The sequence below is a fragment of the Centruroides vittatus genome, unplaced genomic scaffold (genome assembly GCF_030686945.1).
Source record: "Centruroides vittatus isolate TY-2023 unplaced genomic scaffold, ASM3068694v2 contig_5, whole genome shotgun sequence".
Taxonomy (NCBI): domain Eukaryota; kingdom Metazoa; phylum Arthropoda; class Arachnida; order Scorpiones; family Buthidae; genus Centruroides; species Centruroides vittatus.
In genome coordinates, this window is record NW_027122286.1 from 1,648,816 (window position 1) to 1,669,464 (window position 20,649).

General features: G+C 30.2%; 1 protein-coding gene across 1 annotated transcript in view; it reads right to left on the bottom strand.

Moving 5' to 3' along the window:
* Positions 1 to 20,649, bottom strand: part of LOC136978204 (KICSTOR complex protein SZT2-like) — a 215,191-nt gene that overhangs the window by 78,046 nt on the left and 116,496 nt on the right. The window contains 3 exon segments of the mRNA XM_067273857.1: positions 2,396 to 2,513; positions 4,467 to 4,647; positions 8,838 to 9,089. Coding sequence (XP_067129958.1) covers positions 2,396 to 2,513; positions 4,467 to 4,647; positions 8,838 to 9,089 — 551 coding nt within the window.

Genomic DNA, 20,649 nt, shown 5'->3' on the forward strand with positions numbered 1-20,649 from the left:
CGAATGACACACAACCACGCCAGACACTACATTTGCATGCATAGATGTCTCACTACAGTATCCCAAAGCAGCATATTCCCATTTTAACCAGTTTGGTTGTGACGATGTTTTGTACCTTTTCATTTGAACACCACTCGTATTATTACAATTACATTCAAAAGAATATACATGTGTTCTTTTTAATACAGCATATTTACAATACTTAAAATAAGGCCAAGAAGCATTGATCAAAGTGGAAATTCTAGTTTTATTGAATCAGAAATTTAAAAACATTTAAATATAAATTTAATAATTTAAATTAAAAGTTTATTAATTACAATTATTTGAGTAGTTCACCCAATGCTAATTGTTGGCTGTTTTTTGGCAGTATTTATTAAGATGCTCTTGTTTGTATATTTTTGAGACTCAACACATCTGTACACCATAATGAAGTATTTTCAGAAATTTATGAATCTGAGCATTTGTTGGAAGATCTTGACCATTGGTTTCCAAAGTGGATGGTGTCATCCCCTGGGGAGTGGTGAGTAAATCTAGAAGCAAAAAGAAACAAGGAGGTAGCAGGGAGTACTGGAGGCATGATCCTGGCCTAATGAGGGCTGTAGGTGAGGTTTGGGTCACTGACAACCTTTTCCTTCCTGTGTTAAAATGGTTAACAGAAAACATCATGTTTAATGGTTTCCAAATGTAAAAAACAATGTATGGTAAGGACACAAAGTGTGAGGTTCATAGAAACACTTTTCTAAGAATATTTCCAAGTCTTTCTCACACAAGGAAAAACTGATTGGGGTGTGGGTGTAAGTATATGGATGCAAGGAGGCAATGGTTCAAAAAAGTTTGGGAATAACTGATCAAGACTATCTTTATGTTGATTCATCCTTTCAAATCTAACTCAACTTCACTATATTTTCTGGTTTGATTTCTCTTGCAAATCATTATTCTCATCTTTTCCACTAACATTTCAATATTCACTCTATTTTTCAAAATCTTGCACATAGCTGGCTATGAAATTTTTAACTATTCAGCAACATTGTATTAACTCATTTTTGGCAACTTAGCATTTCAAAATTTCAAGTTTATTTTTGAAAGATAAATCTTGGTGTTTCTTACTTGCTTCTTTCCATTATGTTGAGATATGCTACAGTATTGTACTTTAATTACACAATAATGAAAATCACACTTTTCAACAACAGCAATTATCCTATAAATGAAGTAACAAGTACCAGAATCTAAATTTAAACTACTGCAATTTATACAGTACTGATTGAAAAATTAAAATCAATGTTTAATGTATTAAGAGTAAACATCTTATATAATTGAATGATTTAATTCAAGTTTAATTCTGATTATTATAAGTACAGTAGACTCCCGTAAAACGCGAATTCATACAACGTGACAAAAAATTTGCGACTAGTTCTCATACAGCACGATAAACAGTCCTGTATAATGGACTGTTTATCGTGTAATTGTATCCTTCTAAAATAAACCCTTTCTCTCTCTCTCCTTTCTTTTTTTTTTTTTTTAAATTCTCCTAAAATAAACCTAAACCCATAAAATAAATTTAACATTTTCACATAATTTCTGATTTTTTGTTTAGAAAAGTGAATGTATGCACTTACCTGTTGTTTATATATGAATAGCGAAGCTGATAGTTTAAAGAAGTAGCAGTTTATAAAAAAATAATAATACATACTCATTTAAAGATATAAGAGGCAGTGGCGTAGCGTGGGTGTCAGCGCCCGGGGCAGAGGAAAATTTTGCCGTCCCCTTGTTTAGGTATTATTATTATTTATTGTGAAATTTTGCCGCGCCCTTAAAGTGCCGCCCGGGGCGGGCCGCCCCTGCTGCCCCCACTACGCTACGCCACTGATAAGAGGAAAATAATTTTATTCAACTTAAAGTAAAATTATGCATTTCACTGTTTAACATTTATTCACTATTGGAAGTATCAACAAATAAGTTCCGATGATGCCGTTTTGTTAATATTGGCAGATTTATTGACAACCGTTACAATTTACAAACTCCTGAATTTACATAAATTGATCTGTCCCATATAACGCAATTTCCTACAACGTGGAACATATCCCCTGCGTTATATGAGGGTCTACTGTATTGATAAATTTTCAATTAAAAGAAGCAAAAGTTTTGTAACGTTATTTAACTTATATGTTTTGAGACATGATCATTCTAATAATATTAGACAACTGATAACAATAAATATCCACAATTACAATAAGTCACACCTATTATAACAAATTTTTCTTTTGTTGGAATTTGGTAGTAAGAAAATGTAAATGCTGTGTTTAATCCATTTTTTTGTTTTGTTTACTTAAAATTATTAGAAATAACAACATAAAATGAATATAAATTGCAAATTAAAAAGTATTTTAATATTAACCTTCTATATCTTCTGATATTAATCCTACTTCAGATGAAACTTCATTTATATCAGTATGGGCAACAGTACTTTCTCTATCTTCCAAAATTTTTTCTTGATTTTCATTCACAACTGGAAACTAAAAATAAAATTTATTATAATTTAATACTATTAATAAATCCAAATATAATCATTATGAAATACAAAATATATCTTAAAATATAAATAAATAAATAAAATTTTTATATAAAACTGTATGATTATAACTTCCTCAATTTCCTCAAAAAAGACACTGTGGTCAGGTTGGCCTTTTACAAGCATCTTAAAGCAAAAATCAACAAAACCAAAAAAAAAAAAAAAAAAAAAAAAAGTAAAACAAAAACAAGACACGAGCTGAGAAAGAAAATTACATTCTACCTCAAGTCCAAAAATTAATTGAGAACAAATATCACTGTGGCTTAAAGTTTTTCCTTTTTTTTACATTCTTTTTGAAGATTTCATAACTCGATATGTTACGTAAATCGTTGCACAGACTATTCCAGTAGAAGATTAATTGAAAGATTGGTGCAGATCTCACCACCTCTAGTTTAACAATTGGGAGACTAAATCCACGAATTATACAAGTATCACGTGTTGATCTGCGACATTCTCCTATACCAATTCTGAGGAAGCTGTTTTCCTTTTTGCCCTTTATATATTTGAAACCCTCCAACAGAATCTGTTTCTTGTAAATTTCACTAATCTTGTCAATATTATCAATGTGGTAGAGTTCAGATACTGATTCTATAAAGTTTAAATTATAAATTGAGTGCATGTAATGATTTTGTGCCATCTAAAGTTTATTAACGGCATATAGAGATGCGGTTCCCCATACATGTTTGTATAATCAAAATATAATTAATTTACAAAATTTATTATAATTATACAAATGCTTTCACTTTCTTCATTACAAATATTTTACACAACATATAAAAACTGTCTTGAAAAAAATCACAATTAGGATAAGTGAAGTGTGCAATGCCATAATGTTGTAAATGACAAACAATAAATTTTTCAAGAGAGATAAAAAAGACTTTTTCTAATGAATGAATTCATTTCAATTTTACAATAAAATGGTAAAAAACTTGCTAGGTTACAAATTCTCTGGAATATCAAAATGATGTAAATATAAGCCGTAACATTTTAATTGCCAAAAGTCACGTGTCTTGCACTCTGGCACTTTAAACATTATATCTTCACATAAATTTATCTTCAAAATACATCCACTTACAAGCTGTATGCCAATATCACCATAATATTCTTTTGCAGCAGAAAACATTGCATTTAGAATTCAATTCTTTAATAAAATGTATTGAGAGAAAAATGGCATTTAGAACATTATGGCATTGCATGCTTAAAGTATCTTAAAAAAATTAAAATAATAAAATTTATTTTGTGACATAAATATTAAAATTCATTGCATAGAAAATAGTTAAATTAATTATAATGAACTAATATTTGTTTTAAGAAAAGAAAAATATTCACTAAAAAATTGCTTTATATGCTGTCATTTTGTTCTTGATAAATTATTAAAATGAACAAATTCCAACATGCTGCTTTTAGGTATAAACCTTAATAAATACAGTGTATATTATATTTATATATATTATGACAAAGATAATTTGAATGAAATCCTTGTTGAGAGTACAGAAGGAATATAGTAAAGAAAAGAATTAAAAAATCAATTACTGTATCATTGAATCATTAATGACAATTAAAAACAAGAATTTTCATGAAAATAAACTGAATCTCAAGTACTTACTCCTTGTTATTTATTCATTTTTCCTTTTAATATATAATTATTTTTGAAATATCGGAAGACGAAATTTTATATTTTAAATTCAAAAACAAAATTAGTTAGTTACAACTCTGTTTCTATATCTAACTTATCTATAAGAACAGTAAATGTAATTATCCATTAATTACAACTTTGCCTATTTTATTGATTCAAAATATTATTCATTATAACTTAAATTATAACTTGAATATTTATATATTATTTATTATATTATTTTTAATTCCATTTATTGTAATAAGTTAAAAATTAACATACCACTTCATTATCCAGAAAACATGGAGGACAAAAATAATAAAAATCTGGTAATGATGGAATTGGTTTGAAAGAATGTTGAAGTATCTGCAAGAATTTATTTTTAATATCTGAATGAAGTTGCTGCAATGGTTCACATGGTTGGTGACGCTGCAGTACTTCCAATGGAAAAAGCTTTTCATTACTTAAAAGAAAAAAAATAATAAAATTATTATTTTAAAAATTCTTATTACTTTGCACTAAGTTATAACAAAAATGAAATAAAAACAAAAAGTTTTTTAAAAAGTTTTCACAGCAATAAACAATCATTAATAAAAATATATTTTATTCCCTAATTTACAATAAAACATCAAGCTCTCTACATATACTGTATATACACATATACAGCTTTTCTTAATACATGCATGGATATTTGTACATACAAACAATGTTCTTTGTACTGGTAATAATGTTGCATATTTCTTTTAGTACAAACTATGGAATCAATCCTATTAATTTTAACTTACAAGGAGATGTTCAGATTTCCAATTTGAAGGAAACTTGGTGAGCATGTAGCCCTAAACATAAACAGTCCATTGTCCAAATAATAGGACCCACTTCTCAAGCATTTTTGAAAAACAGGTCTTTGAAAATTGAGTGTTTAGCTTATAAGTCTTTGGAATTTCACTTCTTGTAACAGTGATAGCCAAGTGTATAAGATGCTAGGTACTAGATCTACATGATGTAGATTTGAACCTTTGCAATTTTAGTTTTTTTTAATGTGTAACAAAATTATTCTTATTAATTTACCATATTATTATTATTATTCATTATGTTTAAAGCTAAAAAAAAAACTAAAATTGCAAAGGTTTGAACTTACATAATTTAGATTCAGTATACAGCAACTTATTCATTCAGCTATTGCCATTACAAACTTCCAAAAACTTATAAGCTAAACACTCAATTTTCAGATGCCTGTTTTTCGGAAATGCTTGAGAAATGAGTCTTATTGTTTGGTTAAAGACTGTTTGTGTTTAGAGCTACATGCTCACCAAGTTTCATTCAAATCAGAGACATGAACCTTGTTACCTTTTCATTAAACTGTTCTAGAAAAAAAGAACATTATAGATATCTTGTGTATAACTGAAAAAAATTTTTTCTTTCTATATAAATTTGAATAAATCTAGTAACTATAATATCACACATATAAATAGCTCTCATAATGATATGATTATATCTGTTCATCTGTTTTATGTTTGTTAACCTCATAAGAATATACTGTATTTCATATAAATAATAATATTTTATAAATGTGATTTATGTATTTTAGAAATATTTTAAAAATTTCTATGCAAATTATTTAAAACATAAGTGATTGGAATGGCTGTTTTTAAAGGAGTAACATAAATATCTTATTGAAAGAGTGACCCCATAAGATAATGAAAAGTATTTCAAAAGGAGTGACAGTTAAATATGTTTATTTTAAATATTTCAAAGTGACAAATTAAAGAAGTAACATTAAAAAAAAAAAATGATTACAAATAACTGAAACTCATAAACTTATATTATTCCTTTATTAAAATCATCTCCAAACTTATAATTAATAATACATATTGTTATGGAATAAAGAGATATTTCTAAGAATTTTAAAAGTAAGCCTGAATAGGTTGTGAAAATTAAATTTAAAATATATTAAATCCATTTTTTTCATTATAAAATGAAAACACTATATATTTAATTATAGATTAACAAAGTCATTTTTTTAATATATCACTTATTTGTTACAGTAATATTTGTGTCATTACTTCACTATGTCATTGTTTGATATATCTCTAATTGCAAAAGTGTTAAACTTATGCAACATATACTCTTTGCAAAAATAAATAAATAAATAAATAAATTCATTTATATGGTTTTCTTTTAATAACTTTATCATAAAAGTCATTATTTTGTTTAAAATATTTTTTAAAACATTCTGTCAATTATTTCTCATTTTTCTTGTAATCTAGATTTTGTATAGTATGAAAAATTAATTTTATTAGTTATAAGTTTTGTGAATTTTCAAAAATTTTTCTATTATTGTTTGCAATTTCCAAAAAACTGACTCAATAAATTTACTTTTATAAATAATCTAAAACTGATAAGAAATACATATTCAATGACAGCTGATACCTTCTCATTGAATCTGATTAAGTCTTATCAATATGGTAATACTTATCAGAGAAAGACATTACAAAATTAAGTATTAATCATATAGATATAATTACTTTCAATCTAGTATAAATTTTTACAGAGGAATGAATGCTTTCAATGACCAATGAAAGTGACTAAAAATTATATGGGTAAAAAAAAAAAGAAAATATTTGTTGTCACGTAAAAATTTTATTGAAGACTTAATATCTCTATTTCATCATTTCAGTCTGATCACAGTATATCTGTAGTAAGAATTAGTCAACTTATGAACCATACATTGAAGAATTAAAGCATAAAGACAAATGCATGAAGCCAATGCCCCTTGTCACATTGAAATGATTACAATTACTTAATATCTGATTTTTATGAAGTTATAACTTCATAAAAATCAGATATTTTATTTTATAGCTTAAAACGAAAATTTTTCTGTTGTTATTGATTACATTTATAATTATAAGTTTCCTTGTTAAGTCCTGTTCCCTCATCTTGTCCCATGCATCCTTAGTGTCCTGATTTTCATTACAAAATATAATTTATAAAACTGAAAAATTATTATCTTAAAAATATTCATATGTATCACATATAATTGTACAAAAATGAGGTCAAGATTAAGATGCAGTTTAAACTGAGTCTAAACTTCAACTTCATCTGTTATTCATAGCCTCATTCATACAGTCTAGTTCAGAATTTTTTTTTTTTTGTGTGGCATTCTGAATTGATTGTTAATTCAAAAGATTCAAATTTTAGCATCTTAGATAATTTTTTAAATTATATATTGATAATATAATAAAATACATCATCATCAATATATAATCAAAAAATTATCTAAATCTATAAATTAAGTTAAAATGCTACACACTCAAATTCAGAAGTAACAGAGAAACTAAAGGGTGTCTGAAAAAGAACTGATAAATAACAAAAAATATTATGTATTTAAGAAAAACAAATTAACACTTATAGTTTTCAGTAATTGTCAGCAAAATATACAAAGTTATTTCCTACATTACAAAAACAGAATTCTTCTGTTGCTGTAGATAGAAGTTTTGAATGAAGTTTTTCTTAACCAATAGATGCAAGTAAAATAGATCAATTCAATTTTTACCTTGCTCCTGACATAATTTCCATTGGATTTTTTCTTGTAGAGTTATGTGAAAGACCTAGTTTATCAACACTTGTTACAGATATTAAAATATTAAAAGGTTGCATAATAAATGTAGTCGAAACTGTAATTCAAGACATGTTATTTAACATGTAGAGAGTGATTGAATGCTGTTTTGATATTGTGAAAGTAATGCATGGTGCACCTACCAAGATTTCTTAAACATAAGAAATCTTTTTGAGTTTTCTCACTAATACGAGCAAACCACATAATTGTATCCTTCTAAAATAAACCCTTTCTCTCTCTCTCCTTTCTTTTTTTTTTTTTTTTTTTTTAAATTCTCCTAAAATAAACCTAAGGCTGCATTTATGCAGAAGAGAGAAAAAACAAGAGGAGAGGGAAAACCAAACAATGTCATGTGCCTACAGGAATAATCTACTTGTTTTTCCTTAGTTGCATTCATGTAAAAGTGGGAAGGAAAAGTTCAATGAATTTTACAATAAAATAAAGTTAAAGAAAAATATAACAAAAAATAAACAAAACTACTCTATCAACATTTTCTTATTTTTATATATCACATCCCTGTCTTTTTTTCTTTTTGTAGCTTCTCAGGCCATTTTCTTCACATTCAACTGATTGCCAATGCACTTCATTGTCACCATTTTATTGATGTTGTTGTGCAAAAGTGAGGCTGCTGAACTACATCAAATGCACCAACTCAGGAGAAGAGAGAAAAATATGCAGCAATTTGAACTTTCAAGAATGACAGAAACTCATGCATTTTTTGTGTGTAACATGCAAAAACTCTGTATCCCTCTTTTATATAAACAGCATTGTGAATGCAAATTATGATTCCAAAAGTTCTCTTTCACTGTTTTCTCTTCTTCTTGTGTATGCATAAATGCAGCCTATAACTGTTTAAAATTTTGTTGAAAAGACTTATAATCACATATCTAAATTTTATAGAAATACGTCATAACAAGCATTTATAATAATAATTTTTTTACATAGTCTCTTTTCCAATATATAATTCATAATTAATATATATCCATTCAATGGTTGTGACTATCAAAATATTAAATTATAAATTAAATTACACAAACCTTTCACTATTTTCTGAAGTTAAATTTTCTGTTTTAGCATCATTTTCATTTTTGCATTTATTTTTGTTGTTTATTTTTTCTGAAGAATGACGTTTTTGTTCTACAGTTGCTTTCATACAGAAATCTTTCATATGTCCACATATCATTTGTAGAAACTTAGTAATATTAATTTCTATAAGAGATTCCTTGCAAATTCCATCAATAACTGCTAATACATCTTGTTTGTCTATGTAGGATCCATGATGAAGAGATCTAAAAATACAATATTAATTTTATAAGAAAAGAGAAAAAACATTTGTTCTAAAATGATCCATTATAACAAATTTCTAAAAATACTGTTACATAAATTCTATATCACGTTTTTCATCAAAACATTAAAGAAAAATTTCTGAATTTTATAAATAAAATCTTTAAACATTCAAGTTATAGAAAACAAAATTATTTAGTACTCTAAAACATTTTGTTCTTCTGAAACCGTGTTGTTTAATTCTGTTAATTCATAAACACAAGGGGCATTGCCCAAAACGTGGTACCATGCATGTAACCCATATCAACTAAATAAAATGGAATATCACCTAGTGTTGAAAAAATAACGCACCTTGTGTTTGTGAATTAACTCTAAAACATTTTTGTCAAATTAACAGATACAAATAAAAGACTTCTTTCATAAAATACAAGTCTTCATCTAGTTACAAAATGAGTTTTTAAAATGCAACATTTTTAAAAAAAAAGACATTATTTAAATCAAGGGCGTTGCCAAAGGGGGCAGGAGGGGGCAGCTGCCCTCCCCTAGAAATTGAAAATAATTACTTAAATGCTAAGTTTTAATTAAAATAATCTTCTTAGGCTTCTTGTAAGTTAAAAAAAAATGTTTTAATTAAGATATTTCTTTTCCTGTACATAGTAAATAATTAAAAACTTTATGAATCATTTTTATTTTACCTACATACAATTCATATCCTCTATCAATTTACATCATCTTGCCCGCCCTGGCCCATTGACTGGTGTCGTCCTTCATTTAGATATTAATTGTTTTTCTATTTAAAATTTTATGTCAAAAAATCATTTTCTATATTTTCAAATAAAAAATTTACACTTTCAGATAAATCCCCAAAACCAATTTTAATTTGATTATATCATATCAATCAATAACTGTTAGCTTAATAATTATTCAATAAATTCAATTTTATATTATTAATTTAAATACTTAATCACTATATTTATTAATGAAGTAAAAAACAGTTTTTATGGCAAATTTTATAACAAATTTAATCCACAATTAAAAGAAATAAAGTGAAATACAATTTTCAATTCAATTCAATTCAATTCATCTTTATTTGTAATAGGCCTTGGCCTGTTACAAGGGGAGTTATGATCAACATTCATTAAATAAACAGTTACATAGTTACAAATTTTTTAACAAAATTATACAAGTTATAAATAGATTTTAACTTAGCCACATGAAAAAACATATACATTTCTTTTTCCGAGGAGCACTCATTTAAATTATTTAAATCGAAACTTTGTCTTAGCACTATTGCTTTTTCGCATCCACAGACCAGATGAAATTTAGAGAAGTTTTTTAAACACCTCGGACATTCAATTTTAGAATAAATATAAATCTTGTTTTCAATCGTTATTACATCATTATTAAGGCGAAGCTGGACGAAGAACCTCTTAACACCAAAGGGGAGATTAAACAACATGTAATTATTAATATTAGGGTAGTCCAGTATTATATTATATGGAATCGGCATCTTTCGTGTCCGGATATCCTCCACATCAAGTATCAATGAATTCTCCATTACATTTCTAGTAAGCTGTCTACATAAATCTCCACTAATCTCCGGAAGGTGTATAAACGGGCCCATCGAAAATCCAAAATTATTAATTACTCTAGTCAGGTGACTTACCCAGTTCTTTCTCGATTCGATTCGTAATGATTTCCTATATAATTGGTTCAAAAGACTAAACAACAACTGCCCACTGTCTCTCACCTTCATTAAAAATTTTACACATCTCTTAACCAACATTGACGTCATTCTGAATCTATTCAACTCTAATCTTAGTATGCTTCCAGGGATTTTATAGTCCAGTAAAAACACTCTCCGTATGAACTTATTTTGAATCGCTTCTAACTTCTGATATTTTGGCAAACACCAAATTGGGGCTGCATAGCTTGTTGCATTTACAATTATTGAATTAAACAGTTTAAATTGCGTTTGGGTGTTTTTTAATTTAATTTTTGAAAATAACATTCCTATACTTCCTATTAACTTATTTGCCTTGACCAGTGACATTTTGACTTGTTTTTCAAAGGACAACATAGGGGTTAAGATTACCCCTAAAAACTTTATTTCATTGACTATTTTTAATTCCTCTTTATTAATATAAAATGACATGTTCCTCTTTGAAAGCTTAGAACCATTTCTAAACACCATGATAGCCGATTTCTTCGGATTAATATTCAATTTTAATTTATTAAAATATAACATTGTTTGCTGAATTTTCCTCCGTAGAGCAGCAGCAGTGGGGGCGATTATCACAATATCATCTGCATAGACAATGGAGTGAACTATATTTTCTTCAATCAAGAATCCATCCTCTTCCCTTTCAAAACTGTTATTTAAATCAAAAGTATAAAAATTAAAGAGGTGGGGGGACCATGGGTCACCCTGTAACAGCCCACGATCTATCCTAAACGGCGCCCACTGCGTGTCATCTTGTCTAATAGTCGCTTCATAGCTTCCAAATAACAATCCTATCATTTCTACCATTAAAGTCTCCGCTTGATAGTATCGCATTTTATTTTGAAGGTTTTTAATATTTACTGCATCATATGCCTTCTCTATATCTAGGAATAAGGCGAAAACTTTCTGTCTCTTCTTATACAGCTGAATTTGTACAATGGCCATTAACACAAATAGAGCTAACTGAGTCCCACCTTTTTTGACAAAGGCAAACTGCGTGGGATTCCTAAGATTTTCTCTGTCAATCCATGCAATAAACCTGGAAAGCAGCACTGATGTAAACAGCTTACGAAACGTCGGTAATAATGCAATGGGACGGTAATTGCCAGGTATTAACCTTTCCCCTTTCTTGTATAACATGAAGAATATTACTTTGTTCCAGTCAACTGGAACTACTACTCTTGAATAAAAGCCATTATATTGTCTTGCAAGATAACTAAGTATAGATACTGGTAAATTTTTAATTAATTTATTAGGAATATTATCTATACCTGGTGCTGATTTCACTTTAAGTTTCGCAACGCATCTTTGTAATTCCTGGACACTAAACACTTCTTCACTAGTTTTTACCTCAGTATAAGATTCTTCCACATAAACTTGATCCATTTTATTACGATAATCGGCTGAGAACCCTTCAAAATACTGTAGCCAACTAGTGTACGGTACACAACTTGGCTCTCGTAAATAACCAGTGGGTCGACGAAAATCATTTATGATATCCCAGAATACTTTCGAGTCCTTAGCTTCTATCAGCCTATCGTTAAGTTCGGATAAATATCTTTTCTTTTTTGCCTTCACAAAATTCCTGTACCATCTTTTGTTCTGTACATATTTCTTCCAGGCTGCTTCTTGATTTGTTTTCCTAAACTGAGCTAAACTCTTTTGCTTCCTTATCTTGTAGTAGTAACATCTATTGTCATACCAAATCTGTTTAAATCTCCGTGGTTCACATCCCTGCCTGTACTTTACACGACACGCATCTATTATCGCAATTAGATTCTCATAATTATCAATCGGTCTGTGGAGTGATTCTTGGACTAATATCTCCTCAAACTTTTTTGGCAAATCTTGTGACAATTTCTGTTTATCAAACCTTCTACTTCCCAACGATCCCGCCTCTTTATGTTTCTGTAGTTTGTTCTGGCAGAACTCCACTCTTGGACTATCTCCGGACAACAACAACTGTACTGGAAAATGATCTGAGTGATCAAGGTCAAGAATCGACAACTTTATACACTTACTAAGCATCTCCTCTGAACAAATGATATAATCTATGACTGACTTGCCAGTGTGGCTTATAAACGTATATTCCGCTGGAATATCTCCGGTAAATCTCCCATTTAGCATAAAGAAATTATTTTCACGTGTAAAATTTAACAGTACTTCTCCATTATTGTTCGACACTCTATCCTTCGATATCCTCGCATTATCAATTCTCAAACTTTTTCCTTTATATATCGTATCCAGTTTGTCGCCTATACGTCCATTAAAATCTCCACCTAACACCCAAAGGTCGGAATATATTAACCATTGGTTGATTTTTTCTTGTATCTCTACAATATGCTCTATAGCAGCTGACGATGGGGATATATATACTAGAACGATTCCCAATCTCGCTTCTCCCCACAACAATTGTAGCCTCTGGTTTAATTCCACCAAGGCGAATATAAAACTGGAAGTAATATGTGTTTGCACTAGTTGACCAAACGATTTCTTAATTAATAGTAACAAGCCCCCAACTGGTCGACCAAATTTTTGTGGCTTTTGAGCATTACTATATAGAATCCAAAACTTATCTTCTAGGGGTCTCTTCCCTATCTTATTTATATCTGGTATCCAAGTCTCTGTGAATCCCATTACTTCATGCGATTGTAAAAACTGCTTAACAGGGTCTTTATAGATTTTTTTAAAAAGGCCTTGGATATTCCAAAAGCTTATACTAATTTTGTCTAAGATAGCCTGAATATTTTCCTCGACTTGGTCTAGAGGTAACAAGTTTAATGAACTCTCCTGGTAGAGATTACTATTTTCCTTAATATTAGTCAGTTTTTTAACATCAGATTTCAACCTCTCCTGTTCCCGCCTCTCTCTATCAACAGTCTGGCGACTCATAAAAAATAATTAATCTGTATTACTTCTTCCGAATTTAAATCATACGTAAAGATATTACCATCTTTTATGAAGCAATCGTCTCTAACCTTTATTTTATGTCCCTTTGCTTTTTCTTGACTTATCATCGAAGTTAATTTTTTCCTTCTGATCCTGGATCTCTTACATAGATCTGCTATAAATAGAGGCTTTCCCTTTCCTGTACCTGACAATTTTGACCTCTTTTTCCAGAACTCTCGCAAAATCGAGTTTCTCTCATAGATAGAACTTAATATAATTTTCACAATAGATTTATCATCCCCGCCCGACACTCTGACCAAACTATCAGGCAAACAGTCAGGTAATTCTAGTTCGTTCTTAATATAATAATTAATTTCATCCGCGAGATCGTTTGTCTTAAACGGGAAGTTCAGGACTATAATATTATTCTTTACTTTCTCGTTTCTCAAAGAGTCAATTTGAAACTCCAGCTTACCTTGCAGTTGTTTACCAGACTTAACTAACTGGTCGAGGTCGGTCACTCTCTGGAAGGCTTTATCCAATTCTTCTTTCAGTTTTCTATTCTCTTCCTTTAGTGAGGTTACTTCTACTTTTAGTGAGGTTACTTCTACTTTTATCGTACTTAAATCTGAATTTAACTGCATAAACTTTTCCTGAATTAACTCGTATATTCCTTTTAAAGTATATTGGGTCTCTTCCGTTTCACATTCGTCCTCTTCCGCGGCCACTGCAAAGTAGTCTTGAATGTTTGAATCTCTCACTATCCCACTTTTAGTTATAGAAGGGATTTCTACAATTTGTTCTTGTTCACCCTGCATCAGATTCAATAACTCATCTCCACTCTCTAATTCTTTCGCACTACCTTTCCGGGGTCTTCCACGCCTCTTACTTTGCATATCTGCACGATCAATCTCCTGAGGAGATCTAGCCAAAGGCCCAGGGTTAGACTCTATCCCCGCAATTTGCAATAAGCACATTATTAAACTTATTCCTAAAATATTTGTGTATTCGTGAACTTTCTGATACGCCATATTCAATTACTTTCCACAATACTACGATAAAACGTCACTTCTAGCCTCGCATAAAAAGTCACCAGCACCGTCCACGACTCCCCCGATCAAAAAAATATAAAGTGAAATACAGTAGAATCTCATTTTAACAGATTGCAAAACAACAGATTTTTTTCCAAAGTCCTGCCACATCAATGTAATTTTACTTCCTTTTAAGGGATCCATAACTTGGAATAATGAATTTTTTTCTAGCCCTATCTATTGTAAAATTGTGTTTTTTCAATGTTTAGCTAATATTTGTAGCATTTGATGATGCACTTGTTACATTTAGGATATGTATAATTAAAGAGTTGTATGAAAAGAATCATCAGACATAAGATTGAGGAGAAGCTACCTAGCGAACATTCTGACATTGGTGCAAGTGTAGTGCCAAAATTTAGTGAAGCCATTGAGTCTTCCCAAATCATGAAAACATCCCTGACAAGTTTCAGTATAAATGGAAAGGCTGTACGTGACATTGCTAATATGAAGCAGTTGTATTCAATAGGTAGAAAAACAGCATCAAAACAAACCAAGATGGAAGTTTTTTTTAACAAATCATGGAAGTCAAATGAAGTGCTAATGTACGTACATAATGTTAGACTCAACAATAGTGCTTGTGAGAAGAGCACGAGATCTTGTCCCATTTTTTTAAAATGAAAATCTCCGTTTTTTTATAGTTGTGTTTTTCCCCCTTCTCTCTCTCTCTCTCTCTCTGTGCAGTCTGTAAAGTTCGCAACTACCTTGTGATCTGTGTAAATAACTTCAATAAAGTTTTTTTCTGAAAACAGTATTATTTGTTAAATGTATTATTTGTCATCCTATCCTGCACTGTGAGAGGTCGATTTATTTTTGAAAAATTGAAACTAGAATTAACAATAAAAGACCTTAACCCTAACACGTAATTTGCCTCATTTTGAGCTTACAGTATATGCAATTTCTGTCAGCTTTGTTGTACACACATATGGCATAATATACAATCTTGTAACACGTGTTTCTATAGAATAAAGAATAGAGGATGAATAATTTCAAGTATAGATATTTCTTATAGGTCTATGTAGAAGGTTAAATAACAAATATTTTCATGGATGTATGGGAAATCCATCGTTCATTGTATAACTGATTATTGGAACAATGGATGATTTTTGTCAGCCAAAGTGATCCATTGAAACAAGATTCTATTGTATAACAATTCAATAAACTATCTGTATTTTCTTTTTTTCTTATCATTGTATCAATATTTAATAATTCTTATACAAAAATTTATAATGCAGTTCATTCAAACAAAAACTACTAAAAATATACTAATTTGTGCAAAATTTAATTAGTGTCTGTTTTCATAATGTCTCAAACAGGTTGTTAAAAAGAGAATGAATATGTAATTAAATTAAAGAAAAAAGATACCGGATGATCATAATTAAAGTAACTCTATTCAATGTTGTTTAGAGAGATATTTAGCAATCCAAATACAACCAATGCTTACACTTTAGGACATGTGAAAGACATTTCCATAGAAACAATTAGCAACAAACCCCACCACTATGTCACTTTTGGCTCTGTAAGCAATAAATATTTTACTTTTTATAACACATTCATAATGTACAGAAACCTTGGCAGTGTAAAGGATATATATTGCTCAATATAACCACCATTTTGTAGGAGTAAAACTAATGGCAATGAACAGCATATTCAACAGTTAATTGATCCTGTGTATTGCTTCTCATATAAAGTGTATCTGTTTAAATTTGCAACATGCTCTTAATAAACCACACTTTTTAAATGTTCTCACAATCAGAAATCACACAAATTAAGACGTGGAGAAATAAACAGCCAGACAGTAGAAAATATAGAACTAATCATTGTGTTATTAGTGAAATGTTGTCACAGAAACTGCTGTTCTCAGCATCTGATAAGTAGAGACACTCCATTTTTTATGAAAGTGGACAACACTCAAGGCATTATTGCTGTTGCAATTGGGGTATGACAGTTGATCATCTCTCAGTATCTCTGCACCATTACAGCCCATCGAGATTAGCTTCTTCAAAAAGAATGGTCTAAGGATAAACATGGTTGTAAATTTATCTAGATAACTTTAGGTGTAATGGAATCTGCTGAAAAACATGAGGAGTTTTTCATGCCCAAATATGACAATTATGAGTGTTCACTGTTTCAATGAGGTAAAAATGTGCCTCATCATTCCACAGGATCTTCTATAGCCACAACCCATCCACTAAGCAAAACTTACAACAAAACCAAAGCTATACCAATAAAACTTTTGGAATACACAAATTTTATATTGGCCTATAAATTAGGCTGCAAAGAAAGTTTTTATTTAATTATTATGCCTTTGTGTCCTTTCTATCTTAATTTAAAATTTATTTTGTATACTAGTACTTTACTTATAAAAAAGTACTAGTAGACAAAATAAATTTTAAAAGTTTTTATTTATTCTCTGATAACACAAACATTCATTCTGGCAGTGAGGAGCCAGTCAGAAGCCTGAAACTTTATTCATTAATTGTTCAACGGCTCTGATAACATCTTCAACAACTTGTGATCTAATAGGTTTACACCCTCACTGAGTTGATGTTCCAGACATCCTGTTTGCTCATATCAATTGGCCAGTGTCAATCAATTGTAAATTCTTAAGACCGAGAAATTCCCAAAGTACAGTGCAGCATAGCCATTGTTTTCATAAAACAGCTTAATTAAAATACTTCTAAAAACTGGATGAATCAATCCATATACAAAATAATCTTAATACAACACCAGCAAAAATTTTAATTCAAGACAAAAAATTTTAATATTTTCAACCTAGTGATAACAAGAACAAATTAGACAAATGTGTAACATTCTCATTTACATTCCAAAATAGAATGTAAAGTGATATGGGCTTGATGCAGACTTATGACTAGATCAAAAACAATTATCTGTGTTGAATTAAAATTTTTGCTGGTGTTGTATTAAGATTATTTTTGCATGTGTAAACAGCTAAGGTAAAAATTTGCCTCATCATTCCACAGGATCTTCCATAACCACAACCCATCCAACAAGAAATGCATGTTCTAGCCAATTTTATATTTGGAAGTTGATTGTAATACATATACTTATGCAAAAAAAACTGCTTTTTTATTGCTTGCAGTGTCAAAAGTACCATAGTAATAAGTTTTGAAAATTATTATTTTTTAATCAAAACATCATTATATGCAGATTTTGCTGCATTTGGAATGCTAAATCTCTCTGCAGACAGTGTTGAATAGAGACACTTCAATTACAATCATTCAGTACATACTTAAAATGCATATGAATTTTATGTATTTTATGTATCACCATCAATTTTATCATATGTTTGTAAAATGCACATAAATAAATGTTAATTAAAACATTACACATTTCATTAAATGTTTAAATAGTGGCTACCTCTATACATAAGCCACTCACTTGCCAAATCAATTAACTCCACAAAACAAAAAGTAGGGGAACTGATAATGTATATTTTAAATTATGTTTTAAAATTCATTTTAAACTTTAAATTAAAAGGATTTTAAAGAAATTTACTATTTTTGGTTAATGTGAGCTTAGGTATACAAAATGGCGGCACTTCCGATAATCTCGAATGCAATGACTAAATGACTTACGAAGTAAAGGGAGCTGCTGACGATTGTGTCGTGTTATGCAAATTAATTTTTGAAACGCCCCTTGTGAGGAGACACGGTAAGAGAATTGTAGATTTTGCATTAATACTAAATTTGAGTTTTTTAAAACTCCTAATTTTTCAATTCAGTTATTTATTGATAGTAATTTGTTAAAAATTGGATCGTTTAATATTGATTCCGAAGCATTTTGGGCTGAATGCACCTCTCAATCGTTTTTTCAATTGTTCAAATCTGACTTTTCCGAATTGGGTATTGATACCTGAATTGATAAAGGTTTTAAATTAGCAGTAATGTTAGGAATACAGCACGTACGGGATGTGTGTAAAAAGTGTTCTAATTTATGTAAAATAATCTATTGAATTGACAGAGAATCATGTGTTATGCAATGGCAGACATGTAGAAGCAATTCTTCAGCTTTTGAGGGAACATTTAAAGGAAAATGCGGCAAAATCTCATAGAATCGAATTTTTTCGTTTATGTGGCATTACATTGGATTAGACTGTTCTACTACAACTGCTGCCTTAGCCTCAGGTATTTTTAATAGAGCTGGAATAGACTGGTCAAACCACATCCGTTTTGTAATGATGGTTGCTATGCATAATTTAACTACATTTAAAATTGGCGGACCGAACAAAACTGTAGAAATGGACGAAACAGTCATATGCAAACGCAAATATGAAAAAAAACGGAAGTTGAGAAGTACAAAATGGGTTGTCGGTGGAATATGCAGAGAAGACAGGACTGCTATATTTGTCAAGTGAATGATCACTCCGAAATCACTTTAAACTGGATAACTTCTAAATTTGTTAACTCAGGGAGTACAGTCCTGACCAACAAGTGAAAAGGCTATATGCATATAGACGATCTGCATGGAATCGATATTGAACATAGAACAGTCAACCATTCAGAAAATTTTGTTAATCCAACTACTGGTGATCACACCCAAAATATTGAAAGACTCTGGGAGTATTTAAAAAATAAAAAAATCTGCCGAAACATTATACCGACGATCTATCCGATTCGTACATGTATGCATTTATGTACAAGAAGTTTTTAGATTGGCCATGTAAGAAACCCGGCGAAAGGTTTTACATATTCTTACAACATTTAAGAAAGATATTTCCGGGATGTGGCAGAATTCCCGAATGGAAAGAACCGGAGATTGTTCCTGCCGCTCCTGTTTGTACTAATAAGAAAAAAGTAAAAAAGGAAACATGCAAGAAATGTGATGTTACAAAAAAGAGCGAAAAAACCACTAAGAAGAAACAAAATCAAACCGGTCTGTCAGAATCAACTGTTGTAGAAAACAAGCGTCGGAAAAAGGGAAAAGAAGCATCTTAATGTAAGTAAATCTGTTTTTTCAATTTAATAATTACCTTTTTACATAAAATAGATTTAAAATAGGGATTTTAGTGTCTAATAATCCGCGAGGCCTAATTTGCATAAATATTTTCGCCGGTAGTCGTAATCAAGATGGCGGCCGGAAGTGCCGCCATTTTGTTATACCTAAGCTCACATTAACCCTATTTTTTATATACAGGGTTCTTACACAAATTTTTGTTTTAAATTCCATGACTTTTCCTAACTAACTTTGTGCAAATTCTCTGACCCTCACATTCCTTACATTATGGAATACAGTAATATCTCGGTTTTCGTTGATTTTTTCGCAAAAAATTTGTCTGGGTTTTGTCAATTGCCTCGGATTTCGTCAGTGTACTCAAGTGATCTTGTTGCTAATTTTGCGAAAACAAAGGATGACCCATGCATTTACCAGTGCAGTGTGTCATTATTTCTCATTGTGTGAACATTACCCCATGATGGCCCACCATTGGCCAATGGTTCCGTTCCCTGAACACTGTGAGTTCGGTTGTGGGTTTGCACTTCGCCAGGATGGGCAGGCTGCGTGGAGTTTTCCAAGTGTTCTCCATGTCTGTAACGCCTGAATAGGGGCCAGTTACTCTTAAACAGACCTCCCAGAAAGCATTATTCCTCATGATACGACCATCATAAATGCATACAACTACTATTATATGACAATTACATCACACTTTACCACTTGGTGATATAGGCTAGAAGCTCATGTCCAACTAGCTTCTACAAGACAAGACATTACCCCGCATGTCTAGCTGAACAATTCCATTACTTTCACCTTAATGCTAATTATCTTATCTTTAATCTTAATGCTTTTATCTTTATGCTAATTAGTCTTTTATGTTAATTTCTTATTGCTTTTAGTATTTAACGCTAT